The 27,354-nt window shown below is 43.2% G+C and overlaps 2 protein-coding genes and 1 non-coding gene across 7 annotated transcripts in view; 1 reads left to right on the top strand and 2 right to left on the bottom strand.

Annotated features, from left to right (window-relative positions):
* Window positions 1-4,183: 4,183 nt before the first annotated feature.
* On the bottom strand, window positions 4,184-4,256 carry TRNAR-UCG. The gene has a single exon. It is a non-coding gene; the product is annotated as a tRNA-Arg (tRNA).
* A 304-nt stretch (window positions 4,257-4,560) lies between these two features.
* POLG (DNA polymerase gamma, catalytic subunit) lies at window positions 4,561-26,644 on the top strand. Of its 4 annotated transcripts, none has more exons than XM_039359080.1 (23): window positions 4,561-4,645; window positions 5,826-6,478; window positions 7,612-7,798; window positions 8,614-8,781; window positions 9,565-9,711; window positions 9,885-9,964; window positions 10,173-10,355; window positions 10,637-10,788; window positions 11,639-11,762; window positions 12,764-12,988; window positions 14,608-14,725; window positions 15,330-15,395; window positions 15,921-16,025; window positions 16,718-16,878; window positions 17,240-17,293; window positions 17,415-17,532; window positions 18,630-18,765; window positions 20,576-20,822; window positions 21,716-21,838; window positions 22,386-22,554; window positions 22,876-23,084; window positions 24,175-24,307; window positions 25,850-26,644. In XM_039359080.1, the coding sequence occupies exons 2-23, from the start codon at window positions 5,883-5,885 to the stop codon at window positions 25,883-25,885; spliced, it is 3,537 nt and encodes a 1,178-aa protein (XP_039215014.1). In that variant the 5' UTR covers window positions 4,561-4,645; window positions 5,826-5,882; the 3' UTR covers window positions 25,886-26,644. The 4 variants fall into 4 exon arrangements, with proteins under 4 accessions (XP_039215014.1, XP_039215013.1, XP_039215017.1 ...); XM_039359079.1 differs by having other exon boundaries at window positions 4,635-4,774; XM_039359083.1 differs by having other exon boundaries at window positions 4,636-4,650.
* The window catches only part of FANCI (FA complementation group I), a 28,645-nt gene continuing 26,842 nt past the window's right edge, over window positions 25,552-27,354 (bottom strand). For both annotated transcript variants that reach the window (XM_039359077.1, XM_039359078.1), the window contains exon 38: window positions 25,552-26,362. In XM_039359077.1, coding sequence (XP_039215011.1) covers window positions 26,300-26,362 — 63 coding nt within the window. In that variant the 3' untranslated portion in view covers window positions 25,552-26,299. The remainder of the gene's footprint in view (window positions 26,363-27,354) is intronic.

Raw genomic sequence — 27,354 nt, 5'->3', positions numbered from 1 at the left:
TTTTCTTTTCAGTCTCTTTAACTTAAACATACCATACTAGGGCTGCTAAAAAAAAAAAAAATCTGGCTGATGGGACGGTAGCTAATATTCCCTTGCTGACCTCTAGTGGTCATTTGGCTTTTTACATCACTCCTAAAATCTCCTTACCCCATCCCATCTTAAATTACGAATATTTAATCTTTTTTTTTTCTTAAATGGGAATTTGGTTTGATGCAAAGCAAACATGCTAGGTTCCAGCGTTCATACTTTAATTCATACTCTAAATAATTCTTAGTCATTCTGAATAATGCCTAGGTGCCTAGGGAAAGTATATATCATATATACTATATATATGCCTAGGGAAAGTATATAGCATATTAGAATAATACAAATATTTCATACTTTGCCTAAAATGTCATGTCATGTGTTCTATAGATTTCCTATACAGTGCCAGCTTTTCACACATTGCCGATAACAAATCTATATGGTAGGAGTCTTGCTTTTTGGTGCTATGCAAGTATTAATCTACAGTTCTGCCCTGAGAGTCAAGGTTATGGAATACTCAAGCCCTCCATACATCTGAATATAAAAATGAAGTTGAGAAGCAACCTTATCATTTTTATAATCTGGTAAATGGCTGTTTTAAGACAGATTATCTTCATCATGGCACTGTTAAAGAAGCTCAAGAAATTATATCCACTAGCCTCAAGAAACAATGGTTGGAAACTAATCAAGAAGAGAAGCAACCTGGAATTAAGGAGAAACTTCCTGACAGTGAGGACAATTAACCAGTGGAACAGCTTGCCACTAGAAGTTGGGGGTGCTTTATCACTGGAGAATTTTAAGAAGAGACTGGACAGTCACTTGTCTGAGATAGCATAGGTTCTCCTGCTTGAGCAGGGGGCTGGATTAGAAGACCTTCAAGGTCCCTTCCAGCTCTGTTCTATTCTCTTATCTAGTCCCAACTTATTTCTCCTCAATAATCCTTCTTCAGAAAAGAACCTTAAATTAATGCACAGCAAAACATTTAATCTTAAGAGTTTTGTGGGTTTTTGCACATAAAATAATGGCAAGAGAACAGCAATAAAGAATAAAAACCTGTGAGCAGTTGTGCAGAATTCTCTCCCTCCCTCCCTCTCCCTGTCTCTCCCTCTCTTTTCCTCCCTCTCTCCCTCTCTTTTCATCCCTCCCTCCCTCTCTCCCTCCCTCCTATTCTCTCTCTCTCTCCCTCCCTCCCCCCCTCTAACAAATGCCATTCCTTTCCCAGAACATTTTAGAATTCTACGTTTAGGTTGTTATGAGAAAAGGCCCAGATGGTTGCTTAGATGCCAAATGTGTGGCAGGGAAGAACAAAACGACTGTTGATGCATACACCCAAAGATTCAAGCATTTGTTCCATGGAGTGTATTAAGCAAACATTTAGTCATCTATAAGTAGGTTGTATTAGCATGGTGGACATTTTAACTCCTCAAGTTTGGCCTATTAAATAAATCCAACGTTGAGAGGTTGATTCAGCCCACTGAACTAACCTCAGGGGTGAGTTTGCACATGTTTTGGACTTGGAATAAAAAAAGTGGGCTGCAAAAAATTGGATGTTCGTTAAGAGTTGGCTCCTTCCTTCCTTCTTTCCTTCCTTCCTTCCTTCCTTCCTTCCTTCCTTCCTTCCTTCCTTCCTTCCTTCCTTCCTTCCTTCCTTCCTTCCTTCCCTCCCTCCCTCCTTCCTTCTTTCCTTCCTTCCTTCCTTCCTTCCTTCCCTCCCTCCCTCCCTCCCTCCCTCCCTCCCTCCCTCCCTTGTTTTATTGTTTTTATATCCATGGAGCAAATGCTTGAATCTGATGATGTTAATAGGTTGTTAATGAAAGCTCAGCAATTAATAAAAAAAGCCTTTTATCTTACATCCCAGAGCTCTTTATTTTTATCTGATTGACTTTAAATGTCCATACCTGGGATTCCAATATTCAAAATTATTAAATATATAGATATAGATATATTATTTTTATAATGTAAGTTGGGGCTGCCCAGAGTTTGGTTTAAGATGGGTGGCCATATAAATGTTCTAAATAAACACATGCAATAGACGGCAGTTTATCTATATTTCCATACTGCCCCCTGCTGGTGTTTGGGCTTTAGCTGCCCAGATCTGGAAGCCTTGTTCTAGGTGAGGATTGCTTAGCTGGCTACCTAGAAGATGGTTCACTAATGGAGGTGACCCTTGTCCTGAAATCAAGGGGCTCCCCAAGTGCCCTGTTGATAATACTGGATGGGGAAGCATCCCCCCCTTCCCAAAGGGGCAGGTCCTTGAACTGAGATCTCTTTAGCTGTTGCTAAAGAGACAGGTGGGGGCCACATCCAGGGATATCATTTGAGGAAAATAGGAAGGGGAAGGACTGCTGGATATGTTTGCTGCCTTATTTGTAAAAATAATAAAACTGGGATATTAAACAATCAAACAAACAAATAAACTACTGTATAGGCACACTATTCTTTATCTCAGCTCTTCCTTGTAAGCAAATCCACATTCAGAAGCATAAAACAGTCTCTGTATCCTAGTATGAACAAAAGGCTGAATTAAAGGGCACTTGGTCACTGTGCTCAAAACCCTCTCAGGGATCTGCAAAATTAAATTATTTCCTGGAAAAATAATACAGTATTAAAATCCCATCAGACAACTGTAAGAATCTGTAGTGGCAGCAAAGGCATCAATGTTAATTTTTAATATGGTAAGTCTTTGTAAATATAATCCATACAAACAAAAATTATTTTGGGGTCCTGGATAATTTTTAAAAAGGAGAAGAGATCCTGGGAGAAAAAAAAAATAAGAAACACTCCCCTAAAGGATGATATATATGCCTAGGGAAAACTCAAGCAGACTATCTATCTATCTATCTATCTATCTATCTATCTATCTATCTATCTATCTATCTATCTATCTATCTATCTATCTATCTATCTATCTATCTATCTATCTATCTATCTATCTATCTATCTATCTATCTATCTATCTACAGTTTCCAAAACGTGATTTGAAATCCGTTAGTGCAGTATTGTAGGAAAAAGCTGCTTAATACATTTAATTTCGCAGTCAATGCTGCCACCTAGTGGGCACATTAAGATCTCCTCATTCATTTCAAGAAGGTTTTTTTTAATCTATATATCTAAACAACATCTTAAAAATTAGTTTGAAAAGATCGCTTTAAGGACCCAGTCTGCTCCTCTACCGGTAGCAAATTGAGCCTGGGGATATTTACCAATTCAGGTTGAAAGTATGAATTTTTATTATTATTATTATTTTAAAAAAAAGTTTTGCAAAATTCCTGGAAAAAAGAAACCTAGTGTTTAAAAAAACAACAACACCTGCCTGGATATCTTTTTTCCCTGCTTTCCTTTTCATTGTGATTCACACATTGCACTAAGTCAAAAACCATGGAATAATTGGGGTCAGGCAACCTGCTAACCTGACATTAAACAAATGATCTGATTTAGTGACAGGACATCCTGTGCATATGGATTGATCCAGAAGATTTGGAACAGGCCGCTCAGGGGTTCTGCCCTGTAGAATTTCTACCAAATCAGCTCTCCTTTATTACTCGGATGGTAGCGATTCACACAATATGCCCCCTGTGAAATGGAGGGCTCCCTGCTTATTACTTTAACTTGCATTGTGAACCAGGATAAATCACGACACAATTTGAAGGAAGCATTTGCTGCCTGGGGTATGGCAGACTGTAGGAACCCAATCTGCAAATTTCTGCCTTTGAAATGCATTGGATTGTGTGCCCAAAGGAATCCCCTTTTGGCTAGCCACATTAGGGAGCACTTTTGGGTGTGATTAAAGGCTGAAATAAAATATCAATAAAGGAGCATCTTTGCAGCTCAGGCTTGACGTGAGCGGTCTTTGGTGCTGAGCTTGGTTGTTTTCTTGCAGGCGCACCGTCACCCAAACTAGGTAACATCATCCGGGCTAAGTCAGGCCTGTAGCCCTGAAGATGTTATCTAGCTTGGTTAATGAGATGTCTGCAAGAAAACAACTAAGCTCAGAGAGGACTCAAGTCCAGTTTACGGATGGAATGGAAGAAGGCACAAAAGAGCTTCTCGAGACTGAAGTCAACATGTTTCACCACTAAAATCAGGACAGTATAACCAAAATTATTTATTTGGGTTATTCAAACAAAAACACAGAAGCTGCCTTCACTTCTTTTCTTTGCGACCGCGGCAGGACTCGAACCTGCAATCTTCTGATCCGAAGTCAGACGCCTTATCCATTAGGCCACGCGGCCACTCCGGTAAGGAGAGCTGCGCGATCCCTATAGAAGTTGCAGCAAGGACTCAGCTGCAGCCGCGGCTCCGGGCCGTGTTGGGAAGGTCCCATTTCCTCCTCAGAGGCAGGGGAGGCCTCCAAAGACAGACAAATACAAAACAAGCTTCTCGACAGCGATGTACTTTTTTCTGAGCCTCGTTTTTTTTGTTTTACGTAACCCCTTTAGAGGCGCTCTCGCTTTCTGGGGAGCTTTCGGAACGTAAAAAGGAGCGTTTGGTTTCCCCTTTCATCCTCAGTTCCCCCCCTTCTTGAGTTGGAAGAGGCCGCCATGAGTTGGAAGCGGAAGAGCTGCAGATTTGCGTTGAGGTTTTTCTTTGCAGAAGGTGGAAGGAAGCGGGGGCCGGCCTTGTAAGGTTTGGGGGGGCTTTTTGCACTTTCGAAGGGTGCAAAGCCGCGAGGGAGGGGGGCATCTTCCTCTCTTCCTGCATTTTCTTTTCTTGGGAAAAGAAGGAAGGCAGATTTCCTTCGGATTAGGTGGTGAGCAGGCATCTGTTTCTATGGGGGGGAGAGGAATGGCCAAATTTGGGGGAGAGACGGGCTTAAATAACCCCCCCCCCTTTTTTAAGGGGAGGGCAAGGAAAGAAGGTGGTGCGCGAGCCAGAGAGGGTCCATTCCCACGACAAGCTTAACCCGCGTCTTGCATTTCACCCAGCGCTTAACCCTTAGTGGTCTGAAGTTGCACGATGGGGATTCAATCCCTAAACTAACCCAAACTGGCTGGGTTTTGCACAACATGCTGGCGAGGCTACAGAACCCATGGTTAGCATTAAGCAAACATTAAGCATAGATGCGTTTGTCTGGTTTGTTTGTTTTAACGTGGCTGAATTTTAAATGTTTTAGAGAACAGTCGAGAAGGCAAAAACACGCAATAAATCATTTTCAGAGGACGGGAGGGAATATCCTTTGGGGATGTGTGGATAGCCTGATTTTGCTGGGGGGGGGGAGGGAATCAGTGTTTGTAATTAAGGAAGGAACAACTTTTCTGTTGTTTTTTTCCAAGGGTAAGAGAAAGGGACATAGGCTTGATTAATAGATCGGTGTCGCCAGTAGAATATTTTTGTAGCTCAGGGTTGAAATGAGGAGTTCTTAAGTGCTCTGAGCTGGATTGTTTCCATGCAGACATGTCAGGACCCAGCTAAGTAACGTCATCAGTGCAGTGGGTTGTATAAGCTCGGCTATTAACAGCAATAACACTTAAGACTTATATGGTGCTTTGCAGTGCTTGACAGCCCTGTCTAAGAGGTTTACAGGGTCAGCATATATTGCCCCCAACAATCTGGGTCCTCATTTGACCCACCTCGGAAGGAGGGAAGGCCGAGTCAAGCTTAAGCCGGTCAGGATCGAACTCCTGACAGTCAGCAGTGAGTTAGCCTGCAGTACTGCATTCTCACCACTGCGCCACCGTTATAGCTTGTTCAGCAAGCCATGATAAGAAATCATGGTTGATTGCCTCCTAGTAAGGTAGTGTTAATAAGAATCTGGAATGGGAAATATTAACGTGAGCATGGGGCATGCTGTTTCCTGACAGATCTGAGCTGGCCAGGAAATCGGGCTTGTTTTCCCAACCGCTCGCCCGTAGGTGAAGATGAAGCGCCTGGCATGGAGGACGTCGCTGGCAGGTCCATCCTTCTTGTGCAGAACCCGGGCGTGCTCCTCCCGTTCCTCTGCGGGTCTCCTGCTTCAGGAGAAGATGGCGCCAGATACTGGTGCTCCTCCCAAAGAGGAGCAACGCATGAATCCTCTTGGCATCCAGATGCTCTCCAAGGGCCTTCATAAACAGATCTTCCGGGCTGCTCAAGTTCATTATTCAGAGGAAGACATCCAGAAGAGCATAGAACACTTGGAGAGGCATGACTTGTGGGGCAAAGAGACAGCCACCATTCCTGATGTGGAATTGCAGCTTCCCCGGATGTACGGAGCTAACATCGATGAACATTTCCGCCTCTTGGCTCAGAAGCAGAGCCTCCCCTATCTGGAGGCTGCGAAGGAGCTTTTTGAGCATGAGATCCCACCAAGGCCCACGGAGTGGGCTTGGGAAGTAGGGTGGACTCGGTACGGTCCCGAGGGGGAGAGGGAAAAGGTGGATTTCCCCGATGAACGAGCTTTGGTCTTTGATGTGGAGGTGTGCATGGAAGAAGGACATTGTCCCACCCTCGCAGTGGCTTTGTCATCCAATGCTTGGTAAGAAGCAGTAGAGTAGAGTAGAGTAGAGTAGAGCAGAGCAGAACAGAACAGAACAGAATAGAATGGGACCTAGGAGGTCTTCTAGTCCAGCCCCCTGCTCAAGCAGGAGAACCTATACCATCTCAGACAGGTGAATGTCTAGTCCAGTGGTTCTCAACATTTTTAATGCTGCGACCCCAACCGGTCGTAAGTCGAGGACTACTCAACCGGTTGTAAGTCGAGGACTACTCAACTGGTGCGGCCCCGTTTGCAGAATGGGACTTTTGGCGGGCTCAGCAGGGCAGAGACAGCCTGTACAATTCCTATTGGCTTTTGAAAGCCAATAGAATTAGACTCTATTCAAGAGAGTCTATTCTATTGGCTTTCAAAAGCCAATAGAATAAAAGGGAGTAGCACAGCTAAGGAAAAGGGGGGGAAAATGGCGGACTGCGTTGTTTGGCGACCCCCGTGAAATGGTCGTTCGATCCCAAATGGGGTCCCGACCTACAGGTTGAGAACCCCTGGTCTAGTCTCTTCTTGAAAATCTCCAGTGATGGAGCACCCATGATTTCTGGGGGCAAGCTGTTCCACTGGAAGTTCACTGTCAGGAAGTTTCTCCTTAATTCCAGGTTGCTTCTCTCTTTGATCAGCTTCCAACCATTGTTTCTCGTCCTTCCCGCTGGTGCTTTGGTGAATAACGTGACCCCCTCTGCCTTGTGGCAGCCCCTCAGATACTGGAACACTGCTATCATGTCACCCCTGTTTCTTCTTTTCTTTAGACTAGCCAAACCCAAGTCCCGCAGCCGTTCTTTGTATGTTTTGGTCTCCAGGCCTTGGATCATCTTAGTTGCTCTTCTCTGAACTTTTTCCAGACTCTCAACATCTTTTTTGTGATATGGTGACCAAAATTGGCTGCAGTATTCCAGGTGTGGTCTCATTAGGGCTTTATAAAGCGGTACTAGTACTTCACGTGATCTTGACACTATGCCTCTGTTGACTGCAACCATACTATTGAGAAAATACACATAGATGTTAGACAGCACGGTGAGAATTAGGTGTTCAGCAGAGTAATATGCAGAGTTTGGCTTTGCAGAGTGGCTAAACCAAAAGGAAAAAAATACGGTAAAAAATAGATCTGCTCGGCTTCACAGGTATTCTTGGTGCAGCAAGCGTCTGCTGGAACAACGCTATAGCTGGTCTAACCAGCTGGGGCTCTCCGATCTCATCCCCCTGGAAAGCAGCAGCAGCCTCAGAAAGCAGACTGGGCAGGAGAGGCTGGTGATCGGCCACAACGTCTCCTTTGACCGGGCTCACGTTAAGGAGCAATACCTGATCCAGGTAAGACATCCCTCCGTTTCTTCAGCTTGCTTTCTTCTCCTCTGCGCGGTTCTCACAGGGACGCGAAGGAGAAAAGGTTTGTGGCCGGGGGTTGACTTGGCTGATCTTGAACAATTAAAATGGGGGGGGGGGTGTCAGATCTGGTGGCTTGCTGTACTTAAATGGAAGACCACCAGGAGATTCTAGGGCTGTGCAGGTAGTCCTCGACTTAACGATCAAATTTCTGTTGCTAAGCAAGACAGCTCAATGGGCTTTGCCCCATTTTACTATCTTGTCTTGCCACGGTGGTTAAGTGAATCACTGCAGTTGTTAAGTGGATCGTGCAGCTGCGAAGCAAATGTTCAATAGGTTGATGGTGTACATTTCTTTGAACCTGGTTGTTGCAGCATGTTACTATATTAAGGAACCCCAGCATGCGATGCCATTTGTTGAGTGAGATATGAACTGGTCGTATCATATGTCTGAGAATAGAACAGAACAGAATAGAATAGAATTTGGAATAGAATAGAAATAGAATTCGGAAGAATAGAATAGAATAGAATAGAATAGAATAGAATAGAATAGAATAGAATAGAATAGAATAGAATAGAATAGAATAGAATAAGGAATAGAATAGAATAGAATAGAATAGAATAGAATAGAATAGAATAGAATAGAATAGAATAAACAGAGTTGGAAGGGACCTTGTAGGTCATCTAGTCCAACCCCCTGCTCAGGCAGGAAACCCTATACCATTTCAGACTGATGTTCCAGTCTACGTTGGTTTGTAAGGCAATGTCAAATGCTCCCTTTGACTGTTCCGACCATTCTTTTAGGGATCCCAAATGCGGTTCCTGGACACAATGAGCATGCACATGGCTATCTCCGGACTGACCGGTTTCCAGCGCAGCCTTTGGAAGGCCGCCAAGCAGGGCAAGGGGAGAGGACTGCAACAGGTCCAGCAACACATCAAGAAAACACGCAGAAAAGGCAATGGGCCCATGGTAAGTGGAGGCAGCCATGATCAGGATGCTGTTGCACAGCACCTTGACTCTCGACACAAGGTACTTGGTGTGTTCTTGATGCAACTGGCCCAGTGCAAGGGACATAACTGTGGAAGGAGTGGACCTTCTCAAAGGACACCCGGAAGGTTGCAGATACAGGTAGTCCACAACTTAACAACCACAATGAAGCCCAGAATTTCTATCTTATATCGTGACGGACATACAGTAAGTTGTAGCACCCATATGTCCAACCTGTCTCCTTGCCTCCTCTTTTAAAGTCTATCTTTAAAAGAGCAGAAAATAGTTCAGAATCAGAATAGAGCTGGAGGGGAGCTTGGAGGTCTTCTAGTCCAGCGCCCGCTCAAGCAGGAGACCTTGCCACAAAACGTTTCCCGCTCTTTTATTTCTGCAAGATTTATTTGAAACGGGAGAGTGGCATTCACAAACAGGACCTCCCCTCTGTTGGAGAAAAAAGATGTTCTCTGATTTCCTCCATCCTGATTCTACTGCATATATATATGGATTAAGCTAGAGAGGCCTGGGCATCTAATAAAAAGATGGGCATCTAACTGAGATTGCAGAGGAGACAAACTGGTTATTTCATTCTGAGAGTTAAAGCTGTAGGGGAGAAACGAGCCATAATGATCGGCATGGACAGTTGTGTCTTTATTATTTATTATATTAAAATGCTGCCCGGCTTCTAACCAGTCTAGTTTCTCTCCACGTGGTTTTCAATCTATAGATGAGTTTCTTATTTTTCTCTTTGCTGGTCTTCCGTTGTAGGTTGGCTCCTGGAACTGGGTGAACATCAGCAGCATCAACAACCTGGCCGATGTGCATTCCCTCTACGTTGGAGGGCAGCCGTTGCAGAAAGAAGCCCGTGAACTCTTTGTCAAGGGCAGCATGAATGATATCAGAAATAACTTCCAGGTGGGAAGACAATCTCTTCTCTCTTTCTGAAAACAGAGTCTTGGCTAGTAGGAGCCGAGAAAACATCTGCGTGAAACGAAGAGTAACCAGGAGGCAATATTTAAAGTAGATTAGCAAATGGCTTGTGGTCCACCTTTTAATAACTGTCCTTATGTTTCACTCTTTGTTCAAAGGAGCTGATGAATTACTGTGCCCTTGATGTTCAGGCTACTTATGAAATATTCCACGAGCAGCTTCCACTTTTCTTGCAAAGGTGAATTGTTCGTTGGGTGAAAATGTGTTTGAGGATGAGAGTCTAGTGTTCTGGGTTAGCTACCAATCTCGGGTTGACTTTGTATAGTTGTTTAAGACCTTGTAAAGAACTGTAGGAGCGTGGAGTGAGCACGGTTTAGTTCGTGGGGTCCCTGAGCTTGGTTGTTTTCTTTCTCTTTTGGCTGATCCTGTCTGTTATTCCCCATTAGGTGTCCACATCCAGTGACTTTTGCAGGTATGCTAGAAATGGGGGTTTCTTACTTACCTGTTAATCAGAACTGGGTGAAGTACCTGGATGAAGCGCAGGTCACTTACGAGGAGCTGCAAAAAGAGATGAAGAAGTCTTTGATGAACTTGGCAGACAACGCTTGTCAGCTGCTTCATGAGGAGAGGTACTCGTCAACCGTGGCATAGTAGAGCTAGTAGGCTTTAAACCAGAACTATACCGTTCAGTAAAATGATGGGTCTTGCAATCCGGATCTCAGTCAAGCAGCAGTAGGGTGATAATGAGAGAAGAAGAAATTGACTCTACAGCTATAGAATCAACCTTATCTCCCGGTTTGGCTGTAGCCTGCAGAATCTCAGATGCCTTTGGGTGGGAAAACCTGTTTGAGATGGGAAGGGGCTGTTTGTATGATTCCCTCCTTGAGGTTGCTCTGTTGTATCCCAATAGGTACAAAGATGACCCCTGGTTGTGGGATCTGAAATGGGACCTCCAAACATTTAAGCAAAAGAAAACGAAACCAATTAGGAAGAAAAAGGAAGACGTGAATGAAGAGCCAGCTAAAGTAGTGGAAAAAGCATCTCCGCTGGAGTGGCAGGAAGGTAGATGTCCACTTATTGATCAGATTAAGAGAGGATTTCCTTACAATTGTATAATTGTGTGTTTGATGTCTCTTCATGGCCAGCTCAAGGTGGTAGGCCTTGTAATCCGGAGTTCTCTTTCTGTCATCTTTAGGTTCCTGTACACTGCACTGACTGGCTGGGATCACACCTGGCGTTATGCTGAAATTGTGTGTTTCTTTTGCTTTGGCATACTCCACTACTGTAGCCATTGTGGTTGACACCTCACAGCTAAGGCTTAATGCAGTGCACCACCCATTAAGGGTGGGGTGATTCTGCGGAACAGGGTTTAACAAACCGTGGTTTGGCCTAATGTGTGAACCAGTTTCCCCTTAACCATATTATAATTCTCCTTGAACATTGGCGGAGTCTTTGAAATTTGCTTTCTGAATGAAAGCTACAAAGAATACGTATGCATACTCATACACTCATTTAACATAAGCAGAATAAGTCACAGTTAGCAAAACAAAGTAAAAGGGAGGAAATAAGAGAATAAAATTCTAGCCAAACCTAGAGTATACCAACAGGATTAACGGTACTTTCTTATCTTTGATTCTTTGATTTTGCTTGTATCCATTCCTATGTTGCATTCTGTAAACTCACCTCCTTGGGAATCTCACCGGCTCCATCCAGCCTCAACTTCCCTGGTCATCTGCTCCCTTTGAACTCATTTGCTATTACCTTGGGCTATCACTTTGCAAGTCATGGAGTTTTATTGGGGCAAGATAGGTTCTGAGGCTCCTTCAGATCAGATAAGGTACAATTCAGATGGTTTGCATGCTGCTTGTAATTTTTTATTTTGTACTGTTGTATTGTTACGTTGTGAAAATAGATCCTGGTCCTCTGACAGAAGAAGGAGAGCAAAACCAAAATGCCAGCCAACAGGTTCTTCAGAGTCTAAAGGAGACGGTGGTTTTGCAGCCTAAGAGAATTCAGCATCTCCCTGGCCATCCTGAGTAAGTTCCTAAAGAAATGTTTCAGATGTAGATAAATAAGGAGTTCTCTTGAAACAGTTTCCCAAAATCTGGTTCTTTCCAGCTGTGATGAGTTTCTGCTCCTCTAATGCCCAACCAGCACAGCTGGGTCTTCCTTTGCCTCCATCTCATGGGAATGGTCTGCATTTGTTCTTTGGAAGGACAGATACTGAGAAGAGAGAACTGTCTATGGAGATGCTCAGTCATCTAGGAGGTCATAGTTATCCCAAAGGTGCTTTTTCACAAGGCAACTGGACTTTGTTTTTCTTGGAAGATGTTTCGCTTCTCATCCAAGAAGCTTCTTCAGCTCTGACTGGAGGGTGGGGAATGGAAGGATTTATACTCCTTGCAGACAGCTGGTCATTTGCCTTCTTTTAGCGAGTCGTTAAAGCTACCTGGAGCTCATCTGTGTCTTCAGGGTCACCTGAGTAGTGCAAATGGGTGTGGAGCTTTCTTGGAAGTGTTGAATGGACTGTGTTGTAGGCTGGAGATAGATGATGTTGGATTCCTCCCCCTCTGTTGAGAGAGGGCTGTTCAGTTTTGACATAAATGGCCTCTTTCAAACCAGTGATCCTGTCTAAAATGTGGACTTTTCTGCCTTCGAAAGAGTGGCCTTTGTCTTTTAAATGCAGATTGGACTGCTGACGCTTGTCCTGATGGGTTTGTGAAAAAGCATCTTTGGGAGAAGAGAAGACTCATTGGAAAAGACCCTGATGCTGGGAAAGGTGGAAGGCCACAGGAGAAGGGGACGGCAGAGGATGAGATGGTTAGATAGTGTCACTGAGGCAATGGACATGAATTTGGGCAAACTCTGGGAGACAGTGGAGGTGAGGAGGGCCTGGTCTGCTGTGGTCCACGGGGTCGTGAAGAACAACAAAACCAATAGCAGTCTCAGAAAAGAAATATGGGCAAACAGCTTTGTAAGCAGTCTTCATTATCCAGGTGTTAGTTGAGTGTCAAAATTATTTGCTTCTTCCTGGTAGATGGTACCGCAACCTGTGTCCACGTCTCAATGATCCTAGTTGGGCCCCTGGACCCAGCCTTATCAGCCTTCAAATGAGAGTGACTCCAAAGCTCATGAGGCTCAACTGGGATGGCTTTCCATTGCACTACTCTGAGAAACATGGCTGGGGCTACCTGGTGCCAGGAAGGAAGGACAACCTGTTAGAGGATGATCCAGATGCTGCGTCGGCCACCTGCCCTTTCAAGTAAGGAAGGATTTCTGGGGGAAGTGAAATCCCCAGTGCTAACCCCCCACACACACACACCTTTGCATGTTGTGTAATGGATGCATAAGTGTGTACATCTCACCCAAAGAGCTTTATTACAGTCTTCAGTTGGAGAACAGCAGAACATCAACAGTAATATTTTGGAAATGTAGCAAAGCATGAAACTCAACAAGTGGCACTGCAATTCTCCAATACCAACTTTCTAGATAAGATGACTATACAGTAATAGGGTAAGGATCTGGCACAGCAAAGAGTAGAAAAGCAGGAGAGAACAAAGCTTATTTCATCAGCTTGCAGGCCTAGCCTCTGGTATTTTTTTAACCAAAGCTGTTAAAATTAAGTTCCAGATGCAATAAAAAAAAATCATGCCATTGCTCAGATTTTCAGTGATAACCCAGAATAAGGTATGTCTTCCCCTCTGGCTGTTTCTTGGGGAATTAATGTGGGATCTTGACTTGAAGCAACTTAACCTTCAGCTCCAGAATGAATTATCTTCAGATAACATTGGTTCGGATTGGAAAAACTGTCCAGATGCAATAAGAGACACCTAATTATGTCTTGTTTTTCTGCAAACATTGTAGGGACATGTGAAATCAACTGATGTCATCTTAAATCCTGTAGGTCAGCTTTTTTTTTTTTTTTTTTGAACTTGGCAATTTTAAAAGGCGTGGGTTTCCACTCCCAAAATTCTGGGAGCTTGCTCAGAGTTCATGTCCGCATATCTTAAAATGGCCACTTCAAAAAACTCTGACTAGGTTCATCTAAGTGATTGCTGTGTTATATTAATGATGTAACAGATATTGCCGACAATATCACCAAATTCTTCTCAGCGGTATGTCAAGATGCTTGTAAAATGTTTACAAAACTTGTGAATTGGACTGCATGTCACTTCGGTGTCGTTACAATATTAGGCCAGTATTGTCTTTGCCTTTTATTTGTCTGGCTTAATGTTGCTGGATTTTGACACTAAGAAAAACATCATTCATTCTACTTTTCAAGAGCTGTAAAGACAAGAAAATGTTTTTGTGAGCTTTATATCAGGTACCCAGGAACTTTACGTACCTAAAAGAAAACCCCACAATTAGATCTAAAGTAGTGATGGCGTACCTTTTACAGATCGAGTGCCCAAACTGCAACGCAAAACCCACTTATGTATCGTCGGGTTCTGGGTGGGCGTGGCCCTTTGGGTGGGTGTGGCCAATTGGATGGGCGTGTCTGTGGTGGTAACGGAAGACTGGGTGGGACTAAAAAGTTCAATCAATCAATTCCAATTTTGCAAGATCTTTTTTTTCCCCGCAAGAAGTTAAAATTGATTGATTGATTGATTGAACCTTTTTTTTTTGCACACGGCGGCAGAGGCTTAAAGCAAAAAGGTTTTATAAAACCCAGCTGAAGGCCTAGGACTGGGGTGACAGCGCGCATGCCCACAGAGAGGGCTCTGAGTGCCATAGGTTCGCCACCGCGGGTCTAAAATATCTATTCCCCCCTAAAGACAATTCAGTAATGAGAAGGAAGAAAAAGGCTCATACATTTTACTAGTCAAGGGATGATTATGATTCTGCTGCAGTTCAGGCTATGAATACTCTTATTTCTGATAGGGTAATAGAACATCTGTATCGGGAATATTGCAAGGAGAAAGGCAAGGAGCAACCGGTTTCACTTGGCAGCTACCTGGAAGAAGAGTTCTTAACGGAAAACGGTGATTTTTGGGAAAAGGTACTTATTCTCCTCTCCAAGATGAGATGTACAGTTTTGTGACAGAGTATGCACTTTATTGTACCGTGCCAGATATTGGGTGGAGGAATTCTTACTGGATTGTTGATAAATATATTGCGAAATTAGTGTCCTTTAAAAGGCTTTGCCGTGGTTGCAAGCAAAATGGCGAATTGTGTCATCTCCCGGCATGCAGAAAAGTGCTATTCTGTGGTCTCCTTATAAGGAACAGTCATCCAGAGCACACGTGGATGGTCTCCTGTCCTCTCCTGATCCAGGGAGGTTCCAGGAAACCAGTCTACTCACCTTGTACTTTGCAACAATTGTTGGTTTTGATTTTGCAGAACCATCTGCAGTTTGCCTTACCTCCCGCAGAAATTCTTGATTCTCAGATTAAAAAATGACCACATCGTAATTATTTTTTAAAACTTGCATGTCAGATAGGTTAAAACATTGGTTGGTTGTTTATATACAGAGGGAGTGTTTTTTTCACATTTTATAGCTAATCCTTTTGGTCAAATGCAAACTTGGAAGATAAGCGATACCGTGAACAGATATGGAACAACGTTCACATGTTAAAGAGTTTCTCTTTTTTTTTTCATGTCAGTTTGAGTTGCTTGGCCATGTGGAGGTGGATATGGATGTGGATCCTATCACCCGAGAACTGAGGCAGGTAATGGCCTATCTAAAGAAATAAAATAATCATAATTTAATCTGGTATCAGGCATGCTTGAAGGTGTTCTTTTGTTCATACATGCATACATATCTGTTGTTGTTTTAACCATTTAGTCTTGGCAACTTTATAGGCAAGTGCTCTCCGTCCAACCCCGTCAAGCACAGCTTCTTCCCAGTTGTTGGATGTTCATCTTTGTACCATGTTCTTTGTTTGCCCCTCCTTGTTCCACTAACCATTCCTAACATCATTGCCTTGTCCAATGAATTTGCACGTATGACATGGCCAAAGTAAGTCAGATGTATTCTTATGATTTTAGCTTCTAGTGATGAGCCTGGTTTTATACAATTTAACACCTCTGTTAGTCACTCTGTCTTCCATGGTAGACACTATAATTTATGCCCACACCACTGTTCAAAGGCATCAATTCTTCTTTGATCAGCCATTTGTAGTGTCCAACATACATACATATGAATGAATGAATGACTCTCAACTGCTTAATCCTGCATTGATTCTTCTGTACAGGAGGAGATGGAGTTGGTGAAGAGTTCACCTGAATATCACCATGGCAACGGACCTTACAATGATGTCAATATTCCTGGATGCTGGTTTTTTAAGCTGCCTCACAAAGTAAGGGTGAACTTCACGGTGTCTGTGTTTGTATATCTGTCAGGGAATCCAGTGAATGTGTTGTCATTTTGACATCCCTGTAGTTAGTTGCAGTCTCCACTGCACCCCACCTCCTTTTCATTTTAGTGCACATTAATATTTTTTTATTTATTTAGATAATTTTTGTAGCCCTGTTTGAGTTGGCAAGAGGGAGAATGTAGCTGTGGCACTCTGGACTTACCCAATCAGCATCTGTATGACTGATAAGTTTTGGCTAGAAAAATTCTTCTTACTAAGGCATCTCAGCAATGAAGTATCTTTTCTCCTGATTGGAAGAACAAAGAAAGGGAATGTAGATAAGAGGCACCAGAGTGTAAATTTGTTTTGCTTGTTGTTGTGAAGATCGCTGTGAAGATTTGCGTGTTCTCAGTTATGGCGAGTGCAGCTGAGGAATGTTAATTAATGGGAAAAATATTCTGCCCATTTAGAAAAACCTAAGAATAATTTTCAGGGATAAAATGGGTCATATAGCTCAGTGATTCAGAATCTCTAATAGTCCCAGCTGAAACAGGGATCTGATAAGAGAGAGGTTCTCTCTTGTGTTTCCATGAAAGAAGGAATTTTTTAAAAAATAATCAAGGAAGAAGCGTTGCATTTTGCTTGCAGAATCTGCTTTCAATTAAAATAAAACTTTCTTCACTGGCTCTTAAAAGGATGGCAATGCCAGCAATGTTGGGAGCCCATTTGCCAAGGATTTCTTACCCAAGATGGAAGATGGCACTCTTAAAGCTGGAATAGGAGCAGCAGATGGGACCCATGCTTTGGAAATCAACAAGAAAATCTCGTTCTGGAGAAACGCCCATAAACGCATCAGGTGAGCAGAGGGATGCATATTCAGTTGTGGTTTTGTCTCGCTGCCAACTCACCATAGTGTAATTGCTTGCTCTTTCTTATTCTCCTTTCTCCCCTTCTCCTTTGCTTTCCTTCCGCACAGCAGTAATTTGAACTCTGTTCTGTATGTAGAATGTCTTCCTTCTATCATAAACCCGTCCAGGTTGCATAAACCAGGGCCGCGACATGCCAGCAATCAGTCTGCACAAACAAGCAAAGCACCATCCGCGGGATGCAGGCAGCACACAAAACCACACACTGTACGGTCTGTGGAAAAGACTGGACAGGTGGCAGAAAAAGTTTAGTCTAACTTTATTGTAAAACTTTTTTTTTCCTCCTTGCAGTTCACAGATAGTGGTTTGGTTGAAGAAAGGGGAATTGCCAAGATCCGTGACTAGGTCTGTATAGAGAAATGCAGTCAAGACCAACATTGCGATAAACAGCAGTGTGGAATCTGCAGAGTCACTGACGTTGATCTTCCAGGTTTTGAAGTGGGTTCTCACTGTGATCTTTTTCTAGGCACCCAGACTACGATGACGAGAATGCTTATGGAGCCATCCTGCCACAAGTAGTGACTGCTGGAACGGTCACTCGGCGAGCTGTGGAGCCTACGTGGCTGACCGCCAGCAATGCCAGGGTAAAATGCTCTTTTCAGAGACTTTGTATTCAAAATTCTGCACCAGCCTTTTGGCTGTTCCCACAGTGGAGCGGAATATGATAGCATGGAAGCGGGAAATTGCAGGCCCGTTTCCACAACGCTAAGGTATTTGAGACCCTTCCGGACTTGCAACAGAAACCTATTTGTGTTGCTTTAAACCCAAATAAGGATAATTTCTTTCCTCAAGTCCTGAAATTTGGTTCAATGCTGATTGTTCTGGCTGCTCTACCCTCCTATATGGCAGGGCTAGGTTGAGGAATATGGAAGAGCAGAATAAATTTGTTGGTTTTTTTTTCCTGCCACACCCAGTGCAAAACACAAGCCATCTATGCACACGTAGAACCAATGAAACAGTTCAGGAAGTCCTCAACTTACGATCATAACTGAACCCAGCATTTTTGTTGAGACATTTGTTAAGTGAGTTTTGCCTCATTTTACGACTTTTCTGGCCACCGTTGTTAATTGAATCACGGCAGTTGATAAGTTAGTAAGCAGGCTGCTGAGTGAATCTGACTTCCCCCTTGAGTCAGGAGATTGCAAAAGGGGATCACAAGACACCCTCCCCCCCCAGGACACGGCAACCGTCATAAATATGAGTCAGTGATCAAGCATCTGAATGTAAATCACGTGACGCTGAGGATGCTGTAACGGTCGCTAAGTGTGAAAAAATAAAACAGTGCAGGTAGTCCTCGACTTAATGATCACAATTGAGCCCAACATTTTTGTTGTTAAGTGAGACATTTGTTAAGTGAGTTTTGCCTCATTTTATGACTTCTCTGGTCATAAATGTGAGTCAGTTGCCAAGCATCTGAATTTTGATCACGTGAACCATACAATGGTGTAAGTGTGAAAAACGGTCATAAGTCTATTTTTTCAGCACCAACTTTGAATGGTTATTAAACGAACTGTCGTAAGCCGAGGACCACCTGTATAAGAGCTGACTGATTGTCCATTCTGAAGAATGAGTCTTTCAGCCGAGCAAAAGGATGGAGGAGGGAAGGGCTTCCTTTTAATCCAAGCCCACGCATCGACCGCGGCTCGTGAGAAACTAAAATTACTCCTTCCATTTCTTACAGACCGACCGGGTGGGCAGCGAGCTTAAAGCGATCGTCCAGACTCCTCCTGGTTACCATCTGGTGGGAGCTGATGTTGATTCTCAAGAGCTTTGGATAGCAGCTGTCTTGGGAGAAGCCCATTTTGCTGGCATGCATGGCGAGTATCGGCATACCGAGCAGTTTTCTCCCGGGTAGCCAAAATATCGTGTCGGTAAACATAAACCTTCTCTGCGTCCTCTCCGTTAGCAGCTCCTGATACATCAATTTTCTTGTACGTTTATTTGTCTCCTGTTTCTAAAGGCCCCTCGAATAGCTATCCTCAATTTATGACCCCACCGTTGGGACGAGAATTCCCATGGCTAAGCAAAGCATTTGTTGAACAAGCTGCTCCCAATTTTACAGGCGTTTTTGTTTTGTTTTTTGCCACGGTTCAGTGAATTATTGCAGTTGTAAGCGGATCACAGGTTTGTTAAGCGGATCTGAGTTCCCCTGTTGACTTTGCTCGTCAGAAGCCAAGCTGGGAAAGTGGCAAAGGCCAGTGGCCAAGCATCCGAATTTTGATCTCATGAGTATAGGGAGGCTGCACCAGTTATAAGTGGGAGGACCAGTCCCAGGTCACTTTTTTTCAGTGCTGTGGTAACTTCAAATCATCACTAAACGAGTGGTTGGTAAGTCGAGGAGCTACCTGTGCTCCGGAGCTGAATTTTAAAACCTATTTTATTTAAATAATCGAAAGTCTATGGAGATTCTCAGTCCTCCAGATCATGGTTGCCCCAAAGGTGCTTTTTCAGGAGGCAATTGGACTTTCTTGTTTTTCTTTGAAGACGTTTCGCTTCTCATCCAAGAAGCTTCTTCAGCTCTGACTGGAGGGTGGGGAATGGAAGGATTTATAATCCTTGCATCGTCTGTCTTCAGTCTACAACACAGTCCTTTCAACAGTTTCAAGAAGGCTCCACTCCCATTTGCACTACTCAGGTGACCCTGAGGACACAGGTAAACCTCCAGGTCAACACTGCTCCAGGTGGACTCAGTGACTCTCTAAAATAGGGGTGTCAGACTGTTGGCCGGTTGCATCATCATAATAATAATAATAAAGTTGGAAGGGACCTTGGAGGTCATCAAGTCCAACCCCCTGCTCAGGCAGGTAGCCCTATACCAGGGGTAGGCAACCTCGGCTCTTTTATGACTTGTGGACTTCAATTCCCAGAATTCCTGAGCCAGCCACGCTGAGGGAAAAGGGAGAGGTTTCCAAGCTGAGCCATGCTGGCTCAGGAATTCTGGGAGTTGAAGTCCATGAGTCATAAAAGAGCCAAGGTTGCCTACCCCTGACCTATACCAATTCAGACAAATGGCTGTCCAGTTTCTTCTTAAAAACCTCCAGTGTTGGAGCATTCACCGCTTCTGGAGGCAGGTTGTTCCACTGATTAATTGTCATGCGGAGGCCGTGCCCACCCCAGCTGCAAAAAAAGTCGCAATGCGTCACGACAGGTCACATGACAGGGCGAGTTTGACACCCGTGCTCTAAAAGAAGGCAAATGACCAGCTGTCTGCAAGGAATATAAACCCTTCCATTCCCCACCCTCCAGTCAGAGCTGAAGAAGCTTCTTGCATGAGAAGTGAAACGTCTTCAAAGAAAAACAAGACAGTCCAGTTGCCTCCGGAAAAAGCACCTTTCGGATGTGACATTTCTGATTAGCTTAGAAGGAAAAGGGGAGAATGCAGAACTGACTGTTTGGCATCAGGCTAACCTCTAGCACCTCAGTTGACAAATGTTTCCAAGCAAGTACTGCAGCCCTAAACACTGGAGACATGCTTCTTTTTCTGTGCAAAAACTGGTTCTTGGCTCCACTTTGCATCCCTGTCAACAGTTCCCCTCCGGATCCACTCTGTTCTTGGTTCTCGTCTTATCAAAGCCACCTTGAGACGATCTTTTACTTCCTGACCCTCTTTTTTCCGTCCCTTTGAAGGCTGCACTGCTTTTGGCTGGATGACACTCCAGGGGAAGAAAAGCAACGGCACGGATCTGCACAGCAAGACGGCCTCCACCGTGGGGATCAGCCGAGAGCACGCCAAAGTGTTCAACTACGGACGTATCTATGGGGCAGGACAGGCGTTTGCTGAGCGCCTCCTCATGCAGTTCAACCACCGCCTGACAGAACAGGAAGCCAATGAGAAGGCCCGGCAAATGTATGCTGTCACGAAGGGAATCCGACGGTAAGGTTGCTTTGGGCAAAGGAGGAATTTTCGTTGTGTTGAATGACTAGATGATTGATTGGATTTACACGCTGTTCCAACCCATGCAACTCTGAGTGGCTTAGAAAATTGATTCACAATATAGTATCCAAAAGAGAATCCAAAGAAAATCCACCAGCATGTAAATCTTACCACAAAGAATCTACCAACCATTGCAGCCTAAGAGCCTAAGTTCAGAGGCAGGTCAGAAGAACTTGTTTAAACAGGTCCAAGAAGGAGCTTGGGTGGTTAGGACACTGGGTTGGAGCTTAGTAAATCCACGTTCGAGACCCGAATGCTGCCAGGGAGTGGGGTGAGCTCTCGTCCTTTGCTCCAGCTCCTGCCGGGGACATGAAAGGAGGCCTCAACTGGGTGTTCTCTGGGCAACAGTGATGTCACCGGTTAATCCTTTTGTCAAGGTAATGATTTAGAAGCTAACCAGCTTGTATAATGTGAGATGAATGATGCAGTTAGGAATGACTCGGCAGGAGTCTGTATCCCTTTAAGAGCTTGAGTATAAAAGGGAAGACCTTGCTGGAGTGTCTCTCTCTCTCTCTCTCTCTCTCTCTCGTCTGTTTCCTGCTGTAATTGCTGTGTATTGGAGTTTGCTGTATCACCACGTGGTTATATTTTGTTTCTAGTGTATAATTGTACATAGTATGTGATAAACCACCATTTAATACAGACCATTGTTTACTGTATTTATTCCTGGGTTACCTCAGCGCAATAAGACTGTGCATGCTCCGACACCTTTCAGCCTCGGTGCTTCTGACACAAGTGCATTGCAACAGATCCAGGAGGGGGCTTCTAAATCTCAGCAGCTTTTAGAAGGTCTGTCCCACCGTTGGATTTCCTTCTTTCTTCATTTCTTATAGCTGCCACCTGTCTCAGGAAGGAGAATGGCTAGTGAATCAATTGGGCCTCGCGGTAGACAGAGCAGAAGATGGTTCCATACCTTTGCAAGACGTGTGGCGGTTACAAAGAGAAGCAAAGAAACGGTAAAGAGACAACAAGAGCCAAGCTTTACTGTAGTTATTCCTTCAAAATAATCAGACTTGTGCAAAACACTGGGTTGTTGGCACTAAAATGAAGTCATGTTCCATGCTAGAATCAGCTAAACTCCATCCTGCAAACTTCTGCTAGGAATTGCATGCTTTGCTAAATTCTTTGGCACTCAGAATTCTTTGCATGTTGCTCCTCCAAATGTCTGGTAATTTCAGTCAGATACTCTTGTGATTTCTGAAATTCCCCAAACTTCAGCGACAGATTCTTAAGTTTGCCTTTTCAGCCATAAGGTCCAGAAACTAAAAAAAAAAAAAAAAACTTTTCGTTATTGTCATTTTAAAAGGAAGCTGAAACACTACAAAGCTAAAATATGAATCATGTATGATTGCAGTATCAGTTTGTTATTCTTTGCTCTGCGTGTGCGTCTCCTGCTGCATTGCAAGTCTTTTCTTCTTGCGGTTCAATGACTGCAACCCAAAATTGTAAGGTCAGATTTTCTGTTGATCTCCCAGTTCAGCAGCGATGTGCTTCGTATTCTAGATCTCGCAGGAAGAAGTGGGACGTGGTGTGCCAGCGAGTGTGGGCCAATGGCACAGAATCTGAAATGTTCAACAAACTGGAAAGCATCGCCATGTCGGAAGCACCCAGCACCCCAGTGCTGGGCTGTCGAATTTCTAGAGCATTGGAGCCAGCAGCTGTTGAAGGCGAGGTGAGAGAAATCCTTCTGCTCTAACCAGTTGATTTTTTAATTATTTGAGCAGTAAAAGTAGTGACTGATCTGCAATTGGAAATGTTGTCCTTACCATCTTTGTTCTTAAGCTTGATTTAGACTTGTCTGCAATTGCACGTAGGCCTCAATCATCAAAGCTGCAAAGGGGTGGATGGGTAAAATGTAGGTTGCAGATGGTTGTAGACGGGCTGATGCGCAGACTTCCCAAATCTCAACTACGCAGCAATTAAATAAGTTGATTTTCCTGATTGAAAAAGTATTACAGTATCTGTTCATTTTTTTTTTCCTTTCTCTTTCTAGTTTGTGACGAGCAGAATAAATTGGGTGGTTCAAAGTTCAGCGGTGGATTATCTGCATCTGATGCTCGTATCTATGAAATGGCTTTTTGAGGTCTTTGACATTGATGGGCGTTTTTGCATCAGCATCCATGACGAAGTGCGCTACTTGGTCAAGAGTGAGGACCGCTATCGGGCAGCGCTTGCCCTGCAGATTACAAACCTCCTCACACGGTAAATTCCGGTCCTATCATTTGGCAAGCTCATACTGTATTTGAGATTTCCCCTTAATTTAGTATTTGAGATGTTCCCATAATCTAGTGCCCTCCAGATATTTGGGTTACAAGCCCAGATGTCTTATGCTAGGTAGAAATTTTAGAAGTTGTGTTCCTATTGACCCTGGAGAATGCCAGTCAGCTTGGGGAAGATGGTTCAACTGATGTGAATTGAGGATGGCCAAACATTTTCTTAGTCGGAAACATAGGAATTTATCGGCAAAAATATTCAGTTTAAGGAAGTTGAGTTGGAAAAGAAATTATTGGAAATAAAGCCTCTAAGACCTCTAAGACTTAGTAACTGCATACCAAAGATAAATATCAAACTTACTGTGACACATTAGTGTTTAGAATTTTAATAATCTAGTCCCAGTTCTCTGAAAGATTGTTGGGATCTAATGAGAATCCATTATTCTCAAATCTTGGAAAAAACACTACTGGGCAATAAAATATTTTAATTGAAAGAATGCAGAGCTGATTTTAAAAAAATTAGTTTCCCTTCATGCAATTTTTACCAATTACATATTTGTAGAATAATAGTAGGCTGGCTCAAGATTGCATCATTGTATTTGCAAATCCCAGAAAATCTGTGGCATCTTGAGAACTGGGTTGGAGATTTTTATCTGTTCTTCTTTGAGATACGCACATGTGATTACAATCAGGGAAAGAGCTTCAAGGGCTGAGTTTTGGACATAATTTTAAATCACAGATTCAAGCACCAACTAATATATCGGGGTAAAAAAAAAAAATCCTCTGAAGCTCTTGCTTACTGATTTAGAATAAAATATTATATAGAGTTTTCTATTTTATATATCAGTTACCCATTTTTTTCGAACTTAAATAGAATTTCTGTGGCTAATTAAAATGTGATTTTGGACAATTGATTTTTTTTCCTCCAGAGGAAAAAGGTGCATGATGGAAATAGTGAAGGTGTGTTGTAGTGTACCTTTTAAACGATTTATTTTGTAACTGATCAGAGGCCCTGCTTCAAAGGAAAAAGGAATATCCTTCTCAATATTCTTCCCTAAATCCAGCATTCACTTTTTTAGGTGTATGTTTGCCTATAAACTCGGTCTTCAGGATCTGCCTCAGTCAGTGGCCTTTTTCAGCGCTGTAGATATTGATCATTGTTTAAGGAAAGAGGCGACAATGGATTGTGTTACCCCGTCAACATCCCCCAAGGTGTGTATCAGATGGTTACTGCTTTTCAAAATCACACTTGACAAGAATTCTATCTTCCAGTTGCTGGATAATCCTATATAATGAGAGACTGTAAGCCTTTCTCAGTCTGGAAATCAGCTTTGTGCAAGGCTTCCCTCATCCTCAGGACCAGTTTGGCTCTTAGACTTTGCCCAGGAGTATCCTTAAGGACAAACCCAAAGTGCATGCATGAGTTCTCATGTTTCCTGCAACAGGGAAGGAAAGTATTAAACTGGGGATAGTATCTTCCCTTACATTCTCTGACTTAACAGGACACTTTTGTGCACAGCTATGTAGAAGTGTTGAAACTCAACATTAAGAAAACCAAGATCATGGCATCCGGCCCTCTCAATTCCTGGCAAATAGATGGGGAGGAAATGGAGGTAGTGACAGATTTTATCTTCCTGGGCTCCAAGATCACCATAGATGGGGACTGCAGCCAAGAAATTAAAAGACGCTTGCTCCTGGGGAGGAAAGCTATGGCCAATCTAGACAGCATACTAAAAAGCAGAGATGTCACCCTGCCAACAAAAATGCGTATAGTCAAGGCCATGGTTTTCCCAGTTGCAATGCATGGCTGTGAAAGTTGGACCATAAGAAAGGCTGAGCGCAAAAGAATTGAGGCCTTTGAGCTATGGTGCTGGAGAAGACTCCTGCGAGTCCCCTGGACTGCAAGGCGATCAAACCGGTCAGTCCTAGAGGAGATCAACCCCGACTGCTCTTTAGAAGGCCAGATCCTGAAGTTGAAACTCAAGTACTTTGGCCACCTAATGAGAAGGACTCACTGGAGAAGAGCCTAATGCTGGGAAAGATGGAGGGCAAGAGAAGAAGGGGATGATAGAGAAGGAGGTGGCTGGATGGAGTCACTGAAGCAGTAGGGGTGAGCTTAAATGGACTCCAGAAGATGGTAGAGGACAGGAAGGCCTGGAGGAACATTGTCCATGGGGTCGCGATGGGTCGGACACGACTTTGCAACTAACAACATGTAGAAGTGAGAGACATTTAAATTCAATGAGCCTGAATACCTGAGTACAGAATATAAACATTTTATCTTCCCCCCCCCCCACGAAAGATACTTACTTTTTAAGAAGAAAAGCCTCCTATATCAGGGCTATCTGAAATTGCTTTTGCAAGTTAATGTGCATTTTTAAAAGTATATAGCTGTTTATTTTCAGGAACACAGTTAACAATTGCTGAACTAAATGCGACAGCTTAAGAAACCAACGGAACATTATGCATTTTATTAAATTGTTAGAGGAATACTTTGCCAAAGTAAAGTAAGAAAATTCAAACCTGCTCTGGCTTATTAATATCTAAATATATTCATAGTTTCTGGCCAAACTAAAAAAGAGTTGGAAGTTTAAATTTGCATGCTCCTTCCTTCCCTGCCTTATATAAATCCCTGCTTGGAATTGTATTTAGGAGCATAAAAACCAGCTCGTGAATCTTTAAAAGTTAAGTTTTAACTTTTGAGCATTTTTAATATGCGCAGACATGACTTTTGTTACTGTTAATTTCTTACAGGGGAAGCTCTGGATATATACAAACTTATTGAAATAACAAAAGGTTCCTTGGAAAAAGGAAAATGAAGTTTGAGTTTAGAAGTTAACTGGACACACTTTGTCCCAGCGGGATCCTCCAAAAGGAACCTTTTGATCACGGACACCTGCTTTTTTTTTCTCACTCCAAGTCAAAAAAGGAGGAGAAGAGGCATCGCTGAGGATTGTGGTTCCCAAGGCCATCGTGGAGGATTAGGGACCCAAAGGAAAAGTGGCAAATTTAATGTGCCTTATAAGGATAGACCATGGATAGGTCATCAGCAGGTTACCAATACTGCGAGCATTTAAGGTTCTATGTGCAAAGGATATGGTGAAGAAACACTTTGTTAGATATGCTGTAGACTGAAAAAGATGGTCTCCTTGTGGATGTTAACAAGGTGCAAAACCAGCCATTTGAGAAGAAACATTGCTGCTCTCATTTTTTTTGTCTCTTCTTCTTGGGTTCTCTGCTGGGGTTTGACTGTGCAGATGCAATGCTCTGGAAGAAATAAAAACAGAGCACATGAGGAAACCCATAACTGGCCAGTGAATGACTGAAATAGTGCAAGCTATGTAATTTTCTAGCTAACCAAACTAGTCACCTCTGTTGTAACAGATCTCCCAAATATTTTAGAGGGTTTATTTTATTTTATTTTGCCTTTGTTAAGATAGGTTTCAAGGAAAGAAACAGAAGAGAACTGTGGTAAGGATGGAGATCCCACAACAAAAGATTTCGGGATTCTATTTTATTTTTGAAATTAAATAAAAATTTCCTGGAAGCAGAAAATGTCTTGGTATTTATTCCTGCTCCCAAACTGTAGCAGTGTGGAGTTGTCCCTTCACTTTGGAATAGGACTAGGACTGTTGCCATATTGCCATGTTCCATTAATGGCTGGCTTTTAAAACAAGTTGGCAGAACATTATAATTTATTTTTTACAAAACCACAGGAGTAACCTTAGCTTTCTATACTCTGATTAATAGAACAAGGGACCCTGGATAACTATGATCCTTTAATTGAAGCAGTAGATTCAAACGAGCCTTTGGTCTAAGTGTGCTCCGCTGATGGTGGCAAGCCCAAGATTCAGTCTTGGAAAACATTATGCCTAAGTATACAAAGGTGTTAACCCAGGGGTTCTCAACCTGTGGGTCGGGACCCCATTTGGGGTCGAACGACCATTTCACGGGGGTCGCCAAACAAGGCTGTCCGCCATTTTTCCCCCCTTTTCTTTGGCCATGCCCCTGGCACCCAGTGATGTATAAGTGGTTGGGGGTCACCACAACATGGGGAACTGTATTATGGGGTCGCGGCATTAGAAAGGTTGAGAACCATTGTGTTAACCAATTGGTTCACCCTCTAATTGCCATCTATGTCTCTCGTGATGTTTTCCAAACACCATGATTTTTGATTTAGATTTACACACTATAATTATTTAAACTGATGTTAGCACGCGCAGGGTTGATACTCATGCAGACTTCACAAGGAGAATTTA

The sequence above is a fragment of the Crotalus tigris genome, unplaced genomic scaffold, assembly GCF_016545835.1.
Source record: "Crotalus tigris isolate CLP2741 ecotype Arizona unplaced genomic scaffold, ASM1654583v1 scf7180000019068.10715455, whole genome shotgun sequence".
Lineage (NCBI taxonomy): Eukaryota > Metazoa > Chordata > Lepidosauria > Squamata > Viperidae > Crotalus > Crotalus tigris.
This window is presented reverse-complemented; position numbering and strand designations above follow the sequence as displayed.

Bases quoted from the DNA above. Each gene is read 5' to 3' on its own strand.
- POLG (XM_039359080.1), top strand. From the start codon at position 5,883: ATGAAGCGCCTGGCATGGAGGACGTCGCTGGCAGGTCCATCCTTCTTG. The intron at 10,356-10,636 runs GTACTCGTCAAC...GTATCCCAATAG, and splicing joins CAGCTGCTTCATGAGGAGAG to GTACAAAGATGACCCCTGGT. The intron at 16,026-16,717 runs GTAAGGGTGAAC...GGCTCTTAAAAG, and splicing joins TTTTTAAGCTGCCTCACAAA to GATGGCAATGCCAGCAATGT.